Source organism: Helicoverpa armigera, chromosome 18, assembly GCF_030705265.1.
Source record: "Helicoverpa armigera isolate CAAS_96S chromosome 18, ASM3070526v1, whole genome shotgun sequence".
NCBI lineage: Eukaryota > Metazoa > Arthropoda > Insecta > Lepidoptera > Noctuidae > Helicoverpa > Helicoverpa armigera.
In genome coordinates this window covers 10,781,690-10,794,554 of record NC_087137.1, presented here as the reverse complement: position 1 = coordinate 10,794,554, position 12,865 = coordinate 10,781,690, and the positions used below count along the sequence as shown (strand labels likewise).

At 34.7% G+C, this 12,865-nt stretch overlaps 1 protein-coding gene across 1 annotated transcript in view; it reads left to right on the top strand.

Annotated features, from left to right (window-relative positions):
• The window catches only part of Dgo (diego), a 104,429-nt gene that overhangs the window by 80,023 nt on the left and 11,541 nt on the right, over positions 1–12,865 (top strand). Inside the window, exon 3 of the mRNA XM_049847857.2 lies at positions 5,384–5,505. Within this exon, the coding sequence (XP_049703814.2) occupies positions 5,401–5,505 (105 nt within the window). The 5' untranslated portion in view covers positions 5,384–5,400. The remainder of the gene's footprint in view (positions 1–5,383; positions 5,506–12,865) is intronic.

Sequence of the window (12,865 nt, the reverse complement as noted above, 5' to 3'; positions counted from 1 at the left end):
GTTGCGACACTCTTGTTGACACTTGTGCTGTTGCAATTAACTGCAGGTTGCTGTAAATAAACAACTTTCGTGTTTCATTTGCATGTGATTAGTTTATGTGTAAATACTCGCTTTTAGGTAGTAATTAAAGGCTGTATTTTGTATTTGTTTAATCAACAAGACTTGTTTTATATGCCCTGTATTTACACTTAACATAGGTATCTGTTTTTGCAAATAAATTGTCTATGTCATAATTATTCACAAAATACTAGCCTAAATCTGAAGTATGTTCGTCGCGTGTATGTAATTCGGTAAAGGAAGATAAAACATTTACAATCCACATTTACAACTAACCAGTTTCTGCAAAATTAAAGACACAGACTCATTCCATTCAGACCATTTACTAATTCCACATTTACATCTTAATGCATATCTTATTATGCACAACGTTGTTACCCAAAACATTTTCACGGTACAATGCCCACCAAATCGCCGATCAATGAAAACAAAAGACTGCTCACAGGCTACTTACCAAGGAGTACCAACTCCTGACATGTACAAACAAACATACTGGTTGTAAAACGTCTGAGTTATTGGCTCATCCTCCAAGAGTAGCGGAAGGGCTGGGCTGAACCACTGGAGCGATCGTAATTGCTTATTGTTTATAATGTAAGGGTTAAAGCTTAGCGGAGAGGACGCGAGAAGCGATTTCGGTTACCTAATACGAGTATATTGTCTTGAGCCAGGAGATCAGCCTTCAGATCGACGCATTTATTAAAGGGCAAAACATTTGCGCAGACACAGGTGCACTTTCTATTTCTTTAGAGAAGCCCAATGGAATGGCAATCCGACACCACCGGAGTGAGATCAGGCGCAGAACCGACATTTACGTGCCCTCTGATACACTATTATATACTATCAATCATCAACTTCCAAACTCACAGAATATACTCTTAACTTAAAGGATATAGGCAGAAAGAAAAGAAAATAGTCATGATATGGTTGTTTATGGTTTCCGTTCATTTTCTCGCGAATCCATGTAAATACTTAAATTGTACCGCATTGAGTTCTTAATTTACTACAGAATAACGACATTTTAATCCTGTACCAAGTAGGTACCTGCTTAAGTTCCTTCACCAAAGATTATAAACTGCGATAAAACCCAGATACATGAATACCTAATTTAAGAACAATAGTGTTTTAAATTAGCACACAATCAAATCGTAAGTTCAGTCAAGTTAATGCGTAACTTGATATGATCTCTCAATAAGTTATTACAGGTAGCTAATATTGGCGACAGTATCTACAAACTACTTACTGTTGTTTATACTCTAAGATATTTGCTGTAATAAATTAGTGCGCTTATCGTTTATATTAATCTGCTGAAAGATTTCTGGGTTCTGTAGCTTTAGTGTGGAGACTGATTTTTCTTTGTTTTAAGATAGTTGAATAAACTAATTATGATTATAAACCAGTGTTTATTGATCGTTCTTAATTTACGAATGAACTGATCCACTTATGTCCTACAAAAATTTCCTTAGAAGAACACAACGTTCGATGAGACCTATATTTGTAGCTGTGTTCACAATGAAGATCGATTTATTGTTAAGGCTGTGACAGCAGCCTGTAGAAAAGCGAAACCTCTTTCAATTGTCAATAATACTGCAGAGTGATTTATCTATACTAAAATGTATACAACTTCTTAAAAACTTCCTCTCAAACCACATAAGTAGAGCACTTAGTAAAATAGTTAATTATTTAATGTAAATAGTCCACATTCCGCTACCCGCCCACAACATAGTCTCAGTCGCTATCACCAGCGATCGACATCCATCTATGTAAGACATGTTTGTTGATTGTCGTGTATTAGTGCCGAAGTACGCACGCGATCTTACGTGTGTTCCTAGTGTTTCACTTGTTACTACTTACAAATTCATTCAAGTAAGTTACAAACAGTTTTTACACTTAATATCTTGGAAAGAAATAGAAAAAATACAAGTAACCTACTAATTTACAAGCAAGTTACAAAAAGGTTTCACTAAAAAGTTCTGGTTCTAAATAAAAAAAAGTTAAACATGATACTGGCCAGCAAAAAGAAAGAATTAGCAAATGGCTTCCAAGATTTTTTGGAGGTTAATGGCCAGTTTTGTTTTGAATTGGCATTAAAAACTAAAATTGCAAACCTCCTTGTTAGTTATGATTTATTATGAGAACTTTTTTGTTATCTTTTATGAAGTTTTGATTTTCCTCCACGTTATTAAAGTTCTTCATTAAAGTTTGATGCCTGATTTTTAAGTTTAATCAGTAAGCAATCTGGCTAAATCTAATCAAATATTCATTACAACATTTCTCTATTACAATGACATAAAATTCAATTAAAATAAAGACAACTTTCTGTCCATTATGAAAGCACTTACTGAAATCGATAAATAATTTTATTATAATTAAATTCATACCTTCCTATTACATAGTTCAACGGTATAAAAAAAGTATACTATTACCTAGAATCAGCATCGTTTTCCAAGAAGATTCATGAGAAACGGAATGGAAACCAATGACGCTTGCGCATACTTTAACTAATTAAAACTACATGATGCGTATCTCACATGATTATAGACTGTTTATAAATATAATTATACCATAAAAACGTGTGTATCTGTTGAGTTTTTAATATTCATTATAACTTCAATAACCAGTTATTCGCTAATTACTGCTTTCTGCGTGTAAAGTAAAATTAATAGGCAGGTGAAAAATAAAAATAAAACGTTCCTAATAAATAAGAAGGAAGATTAATTTCAATCGATTATGATAATATCATTAGGTACCTAAATGTTTTATTAGATAAACATCCTAATTAATGAATGGTACATGGTAATTATGTTATTTTTTAATCTTTTTTACATAAAGCACAAAACGGGATAGGCTTATCTACATAAAAATATAATTAAGGCTGGTTTACACAAAAAAATAGAATTTCAAAAGCTAGTTTACTAAATACATTATTTGTCCATAAAAAAAATTATGTTACTAGTCTGTTCAATAAAAACCAACAAAAAAATAAACACAACATCACCCATGAAACTAGAATAGAAAACAAAACCTTTTTTCTTCCGCAACCATAGACAATTTTAACGTATTCATAACCGCAAACGCGTAAAAAGGCCCGTATCCATTAACAATTCTTCACACCTTTTTATTTTATTCTGACTAACTATGCATGATGAGCATGGCTAGCAAAATTGAATTCAATAGCCTGCACGCATAATATTATAATATTTATAATGCAAAGCAGAATGCAGTTAATTGAACCGATTGAGATAGCTTCCAATGGCTTCATATTTTATTAAAATGAAACCCGTTATAGCAAAGGAGTTTGCGTCCATTCTTGTCGCGATAATACGGCCATTAAATATAATTCTATATTATCTGATAAAAGACGGCGGCTTTTACTAGTGTAGTTAGGTCTAATGAGAGTTATTTAGGGACTAAATATTTGAAATAATTTTAGTATAAGATATCATTTAAGGCAAGAGTGATGATAGCAATGCTGCTCATTATTACGTTATTTCTTATAGAGTATATAAATAAACGTTAACTATAAGATCTAAATCTTAACAAGCCTAGATAAATTACTTTTTTACAATCCAAGTGAGAAGTGTACATCATCATCATCATCATCATCATCATCATCAGCCTATCGCAGTCCACTGCTGGACATAGGCCTCTCCAAGTGCACGCCACTGACTGGTGTACATATTTGATTGATAAGATATGCCATAAGACTGACTAATCAGATACAATTTTTGTTATAATTACAACATTTTATAGCACTATAAGAAAATATCAATAAAACGCAAATCTCATTACATTAACGTTATAAAATCGCAGCCTATGATTTAACTCTCCCGACTTGCACAAATAGGCAGACAGCCACGAATTACGGCAGCCGTTGCTGGTCGCTCAGACTTTTATAAAAACACTCCTTATTAACATAAAGCATAACAATTTAAACCTTAAATCTTACAAATTAAGGATTAAAATGCAATAAAAGTAACATTTTGTGGTGGTTAGTGAATGGGAGAATACAAACGGGATATGTTATTGCAGTGTTACTTGACTTCGGTTCGCTTAATGATACTCTTTTATGAAAACACCGCGCTTTTGTACCAATGGGGGATGCCTGTGTCATTTTGTTTGCCACGGATTACTAGGCTTTTACAAAATAATACGTGTTTTCTTACTGCTTTGCTGAAATATTTATGAGAGTAAATATACATGAAGTACTGTCTCTGCTTAGTTGCATGTTATTTTTCAGTTTTGCCGTACTTCTAAAAACCTGTTATAATTTTTTTATAATGCTAGTTTTTTTCGTCACTAAAAATATTTACCACCAATATCCACCCCTAAATTCATTCCATATGTCATTACTATTTGTCAAGCTCCTATACTACAATTTAAATTAGATATAAATTACCTCAATTAATCGTATACCGAGCCACTACAGTAGCCCTAATTTGAATAAGCACCTATTACACAAGCGCAGGACGTAGGAAATACACCAAAAAAAACATAAAAGTTCTTTCTTCCCTGCCCTTGCCACACTCATAGCGTCATTAATCTACCATACCTTTGACTCCTGGAACCTCTGCCATTAAAACAATACCGGTTATAGAAGCTTCGAGATTGTTATCTGACCCCACGATCCTATTAGCACCTTTTACAACACCATGCACATGGAAGCTGGTTCATAAGACATAAACATGAGATTAGGATCGGAAATCAAAAGCGTTACGACTTGTAGTTATAATGTTTCGAGATCTGGTTAGATCGGGAGTAGTTAATTCTTGCTTTGTTAATGGTTAAGCTACAAAATTAAATATACCTCCCCACTCAGAGACATTTAATGGTTACTTAAGCCATTCCTTAGTGAAGGATTTGTATGGCATTCCGTCACTAAGGAGTGACTTAAGTAATCATTAAATGTCTCTGAGTGGGGACGTGAGAGAGATTTCACACAATTTTGCAAAAAATAGGTCATCTTCAACTAATTACTTGTGTGTTTTGGTGGCTTAGATAATATTAATACTTATTTAGTACTGGCTAAAATTCAGGTATTTCCATTTATTGAGAACTATTTCAAGACTACGTTTTTGCCATTTATTGATAACCAATATTGACATTTATTAGTAGCAAATACTATGTGCTGTTTAGCGACAGTCAATACTTAGATATTTCCGTTTATTGGCAGCGAAGTCTGAATTATTACCATTTATTGGTCGCAAACTCTGAGTAATTGCCATTTATTGGTGGCCAAGTCCGAGTTATTACCATTTATTGGTAGCCAAGTCTGAGTTATTGTTATTTATTGATGACCAAGTCTGACCTACTTTTCTCTTTATTGCAGTGATGGTGTGAGACCGCATGGGTCTGGCCGCTGCGCTGCTGGAGGCGGCGGCGCGCGGCGATGCGGCGCGGCTGGCGAGCGTGCTGGCTGCCGACGCGAGGCACATCGGCGTCACTGACGAGGTGAGCTACTAGCTCCAGCTAGTGTACATGTATTGCAGTGATGGTGTGAGACCGCATGGGTCTGGCGTCACTGACGAGGTGAGCAACATTATACGTCCAGCAGTAGATGTAAAAGGCGATCATCGCAGAAGCAGCGACATTGAACAGGACGAGTGAAATCAGTCGTGGGCTTTGAGGAAGATATAGCGAAGATATATAAGATATAGCGGGGTCCGAATCACTGAGTATTTGGTTGGTCTATCGTTCGAAGAATAGAGTCGTTGCATTTAAAATCGAATCGGCTGTCGGCCACAGGATCAAAAAATTTAATGAAGATTTAATGTTGCAAGAGAATGCTCCCACGTCCTCCACGATAGAGTTAACTTTGAGAGAAAATTCTTAAAGGCAGCTGCAAACTATCAAGCTTATAATTTGCTACCTCATTTTCAAAGTAATTTTTCGTTAACGATAGCCGATAACAGTCTAATGGCGGCCCATCGCTAACTTAATGGTATACAATTTAAACTAGTGTGAATACTACACTCGGTTTAATTGGCTTTTCATCACAATCTACTTTATTTATTGAACTCACTTTTATGTGGACGCAACTTAGACAGATCGATTTACTCAACTGTAACAGGAAACGCGATAATAAAAAGATTTCTGACCGAGATTTATCTTCTTTGTCAGAATAAATAAATGGATTAGCTGTCTCGAAAAACATAAAACATGTTTCTTGCTTTTTTTTCTCACTGGGATCGGATGCGCACCGCCCACACGCTAATAGGAATAAAGAGGTTCACTTTTTATATTATTTTTAAGAACAGGCAACACAACGAAAGTGTTACCATAACAAAAATAATAACAAACAACCTCACATAAAAGACGTACAAAAGGAATTATATTTTATACAAAAGGCAATAAATTGTATTTATGATAAATGGCAGCTGGATAATAAACGTTAGCGCTATTTCTCCCTACAATGTCAGCTGCGTTCCATTCTACGCAGTAGCATCGTTCAACATCGAATCGGCACCCAACTGCGAACAAATTAATACTTCGCGAAATTAATGTAGCCATCAGACGAGCTGAATTAAATCCTAAATCATCACAATAAAGTTTAAAATTCGCTGCCACTTAAAATAATTCTATAAAGCTCTTATTTATGGCCAGTGTGTTCCCATCGTCTACATAGTTGTCCCTTTCGGAATCGATTAATAAATAATTAAAATGCATCGATATATCGTCGGTCGGTATAGATTTATCTACTTGTGTCGCTACAGGCTTGCTGGATGCTGTAATTTGTATGTTCACTATATAAAGCAATAAGAAGACAGCTGTGCAGATTGACCACGATGGTCGAGGGCCGAGGGCCCATCCGTCAAACAGGAGGTCCACCTTATAGTTAATAAGTAATTAATTTAATTAATGGACTCCGAAGCATAATCTATTACTCGAACCATAGGGAATTTCTGCGAGCAAAAGTGATTATTTACTGTGGATTTATGGGACAATAATGTATAAATATGGCAGAGGCTTTTAACTGTTTTTTCAATTGCTTGAACAATACAACGAGTTTCTCAAAACAATAGAGAATAATTTCTTACAGCAAACCGAGTAATTACCAACATTTCGTTCAACACTCGCTATTGAACAAAAATTCACGGCTTTCAATAACTTAGAAAAAACTGAAACAATCATAATAGTCCATCCACAGATATTAAAAGCCAGCTAATTGGATCCCACGACGCCACATCATCGATCAAAGTAACCTGGGCCCAGTTTTTCTAACAACCATAGACCATTTATTTTTTTCTCTATTATTTCTACAAAATGACCGTTGAGAACAGATTACACTGACTTACGAACAATTAAACGCAATTCCGGAACATTTTTATCACATAAAGATTAAGCGTTAATTACTAACTTTAATACGGCGATGAAAACAGACGTAATTGCTTTCAAACGCGCGCTAACATATTCATTCGTAATTATTTTCATCGCAAACTAGTTACGGGCTGGATTTAAAAGGGATTATTGTACTGTTCAATTATAAAATGCTTCAGTCTTGCTTTGATTGGCTTAGCAAGAACAATCTTCTATTCTTGTAGTACACTGTATTGAAATGTGTACTTTTAGACAATGTAAGCGTCTTTGTCTAGAGCCTAGACTTGTTAATATATACTTGGGTACTATTTAAATAGTGTTTCTGTTACAAGTGTTACAAAAGGCAAGGAATTCCCATTGTTACAACACAGGTTTGCAGTCAAAGGTGAGCTACTGCGCAGTGTTACCATCGCGAGTTGTGACCCTTCGCTACCATATCGTGGCAACATCGCTGCAAACATTCTAAGCCTTAATTTACAGGAAGTATTTATAGAAACCTTACAACAGGACGTATTACATTTAGTTTGATTTATCTCACAAATAACAAGTTCCGATGAAACAGGTGTCGCCAGTCTCTCGTTAAATAACGAAGCCAGTAGTCGGCCGCCATTTCAAATTGTTGACATAACACGATTCGTGCGGAAACTAATCATTTCGTGTTCTCTTGAGGAAATGATTGCTCTTGGCGTGTGTTTATTCAGCCCAATATGGTCATGGGTCTGTTCAGAGTGCGATTGACATAATCGTGGATCTTGACGAGATCTTCTATGAGTACAAAATGTTGCGATATTTATACTTGTATAAAAAGGGGAAACATTTTTGTCTGTTTGTAAAGGCTCCAAAAAATTACTATACAGTGGGTAAGCTACACTCTTCGGGATTAACTAAGGCTAAATATGTAGATATGTATTTTTAACCAGTACGGGCCGTAGTTCCCACGGGACGCTGGTGAAACCACGGGAAAACGGCCAAGTTTTAATGAAACTGGTTAGATGCCTTTAGCTCCTAATTCTTTAAGTAGAATCTAGTCCATGTGACATTACGTAACCAGTTTAGAGAATTATTTCCTATATTTGAAACTTGAATTAAAAACTCACACGCATTTTTGTGATTTTAAATATTTTATGTGCCATCTCTACAAAACGTTACAAGATTTAACAATAGTCAATAAATAGGTTCGTATGTGGGTCTCGGGAAAAACAACCTTATGGCCTATAAATAAAACTTCTTTTCTATTATAAACTGTGAGACCGCGTGGGCTCATTTAACGCCTTTTGAATTTCCGATAGGCAGTAAAATTTTATGATTGAAATATAATAATTTGTTCTTACATGTTTACGACATAAACAAACTTCTCATCACAAGATTCATAAGAGCTAACGGTATATTTGTACGGTACGCTAATATTTCGATTACTATTCATACCTACAGTTTCAGATTTTCAGTACGATTTTAGATACATTTCCTTGGTACAATATAATACTTTGATAGCTTTGTATCTGATTTTAAAAAGCTGATTATAAATCAACAACAATAAGACAAATATAAAACAGATTTATTTTCCAATCATTCGAAATTTACAAATGCCCGTTGCAGAAACAGTAGACAACCAGACGCTCGCAGAAAAAAACTGAACCAGAGACACTTTAGTACACCCAGCCAGTGACTTACTAAACCAGTTTCGAACTAGAACCACGCTCAGCTTGTGCGGTGTTCTTGTGATTTCTGATGCTGTGGCCGTCTTAAAGTTTCCAAACAATTAATGTATTCACAATCAACCTCGTTATCTCCTGTCATCTATGAGCAACTATGACTCCCTCGCCGGGTGCTCGACATCATTAAAAAACTAGTCCGTTGTGGACCGGTCCCTCTTACGCACATTATTTTATTTTGTTGGACCTCAGTTTATCTATTCTGCATCTGCGGTGTCAAAATAACTTTGTAACTAAACGTTTCGACGGAGCGATTGAGAAAATTGGTTGTCGTTGACGCTGAGAAAAAGGGATGCTATTTAATTTAATGGCCATTTGCATGTATGCGGTTGTGTGCATTGGACTTGACATTTGGCATTTATACGCTATTTTAATGCAGGTTTTACGAGCTTTCGTTTACCCTTGTGCATTTACAAAAATACCAGAAATACAGATTACCTTCCACACAAAAAGATTTTGCTCTAAAATGGCAGGTAATTTAGTAACCATATTAAAATGAAAAGTAATTCAGCAGCGTTTATCGACAAAATTAGCAGAAACTATCATCATTATCTATGACCTTAACCCAAGTCAGGTACAAACTACATGGATCGTCATAAGTCATGGCATGGTAATCTGTTTAAGATGCGCACTCACGTCCCAGACTCTCAACGGATCATTTAAATTGACGTGTGATACTCGGGGAGATTTATATTTACTGCCACTAACGGTAGGTGACCACACACCCCAACCCATTACAAAATGGAAATTAATAACATACGTTTTATCATGTTAAGGAATTCGCATCTATCTCCAGTCAATATCAGAAAAATGTGTAGCAAATTTTTTGTAACACTCAATCTGAATAAATTTTCAAACTGTGACAAATTAGTCAAACGGATTAATCGATTTTTTATGCATAATCAATAATCGAAAGACAATTAATTTGGCTTGATTTAATTAATACTTTCTAGCGCCAATGCAAATATTTCTTCTATCTTGTATGGAAAGACTAATTACTATTCAATGGAGAATGTGATACAAAAAATTCTTATGTATATTCTTGTCATCTGTCATAAGTTTGGATTCTAATATCTTTAGAGCCACTGGGAGCATTTATTGATCAAGTGACGTTAGACATATCTAGGCGAGAAGTTGCTAGAACTGAGGTCAATAAACATAGTTTAACAACATTATGTGTGAATAGATCTTTCCAGATTTAGGAATGGAATCTATGTACCTAGTAATTTTCCCAAATCATTATGTGTGAATAGATCTTTCCAGATTTAGGAATTGAATTTATGTAGTAATTTTCCCGAATGGTAGTCACAAGAAGTGACTTCCATTAAATTAATTTATGAAAATGAGTTGAGATTTATAAATATAAATTAATATTAATTATTTTCGTTTTTAACTTAGTCCCAGAAACCCTGAAAAATATAATTAATTGTGTGTTGACATGCAAAATAAAGTTGCATTTAATTAAAGATGAGACATAATTATCCCGTTATACCGTCTGCCAATAATTTAAATCACAGTTTTATTACAAGGATCTAGAATCCAATCGCTATGTTAATATGATATTTTATGACTAATAGGTACGTACCTAATAATATATTATTCAAATGCTCCTCTAATAAAGTTATTAAAGTGGAATTTATGCGGAACGAGGTATTAAAACGTTTTAATTTATGGCATTCGTTAATCCTTTTTTGATAATATTTTAAATAGTTAATAGGTTATCTACATTAAGCTTATCTTTCGGTTTTACTTTGAGTGTATAACTTGTTATTAATATATATTCAACGTTAAAGATGCTTCCTGTTCTATTTAAGGACTTGTTCAATCAAATCCAACACCAAACCACCATTTATAGAATTTACTCAATTAAAATGAGTAAACTCTTAAAAACTTAATCAGTAAGGAGGGTGTTTTTTTTATTAGCCTTACAGTCCCACTGCTGGACAAAGGCCTCCCCATTTTGCCTCCACACCTCTCGATCTTTTGAGGTGTTTCAGGGTGTATTTTACGAAAATACTTTTCATACAGCATGGTTTCAAAACTAGCATAGCTTTGGTGGTAGCGAAGATGGAATTCAAAACTTTATCATAAGAAGGAACAAATTCAAATAAGTATTATCATAATAAATACAATCCATCGCCCTACTCTCATGCAGTCCAATTTAAAAATACATGCGCTCAACCTACTTACAATTCTAGTCTTATCTGTGCACTTGTCAGGTCTCACAGCAAAAAACATCAGAAACTGTGTATGTCTCTACAATCAACTTTTATAATCCACCTGTAGAATGTAGTCGCCTACTACGGCCAATCATTTGAAACTTGTTCTAATGCTTTTCTCAGTAGATATTAGTCGATACTTATTACTTCGTCAGTTATCTTGAAAAATGAGTCGGAAAATTTCTTGAGTAAATTATTGGCGATATGTTAAAAAGGAATAAACTTGAGAGTTCAATAAATTAAACTATCTAGCTGCAATTCTTCATCCATTTTACTTTATCGTGAATAATTTCATGATTTGGAATATACCATTGAATTGGAATCGAAACCACCAAAGGTAGGAAGGAAACAACGAAAGGTACCCTTAAATATTCATGTAAGATAATATTAAACCAGTTTTAAAGTAGGGGTAGACTAGTAAAATATTATTTATGGTTAGAAAATAATTGTAAAAATTAAAGGTTAATATTATCTTCTCATATTATTTTTATACCACTATGTACCTAGTAGTCTTAACAAGATACATTTAAAAGTAAAAATATGAACAAAAATTGATATTACTTCCTGAAGTTAAGTATCTTCTCTAAATAGCTTAGAAGGTATTTACACATTAATTTCTAATAGGAATTGAGACAAAACAAACACTTAAAACATCTTGTTATTATAAACGTTTAAAACCAACATCGTTCACTGTTATTTTATTTTACAAGCACCATGATTAACCATAGACAATCGAGCTTCACATGAAATTGATTAACTTTACAACTATTTTTGAAAGCCTCGTTATATAGGAAGCTATAATTTGTTGCACTCGTTATGGCTTGCTTTAATTTTAGTTATTTGAAGAGATTTATGAGGCTACACCGTTTCGAGAGCCGTTGGCATCGAGGTCACGTGTCTATGGTATGCGAAGCACTTTCTGACAGGTTGACGGGCCGAGGTGACGGAATTTATCGATAATCTCGGAATACATAAGTTGTATGGCAACACGAGACGGGTAAACGAGGAAAACTAGCTAGCTTTTATCAAATTCTTAAGATAGAATCGCAATGCTAATTTACAAAGAGCAAGAGTATTACGGCCCGGCCTAATGTAAATCATCCCTTTGTCTGGTCGAAATAATCTTATAAAATTCTTCCAGTATTAGATAGACCATTCGTCGAGGAAGCCTGTAGTGTGCTTTTTGTCCGGGTGCGCAGAGTTGTTCTAAAAGAACGCGGGTGAAACCGCTGGTAGCACACTGCACATGTTGCATTTAGGTAATTATTCAAATTATCCAACATTACATAACCTGGTCATAATAAGTTTCCAGTTTTCCACGCTTTTCCCACCAACTTGTAGGAGGTAATATAAGCAAAACTGAACAACAGTTGCGTAGGTAGAATACGGAAGTTTAAACATCAATTAACAGTTACATCTTAATTGGGGAACAGAAGCCTGTTTTCCTAAACCATTGTTAGAGACGTGGGCGGCATCTCTCGGCACCAGTCGGCTCTCTCTATCAAGTACAAGCAAGGCTATCAAAACTTTTACAGCTTCGGTGTCATTCCAATAGTTTGTTAA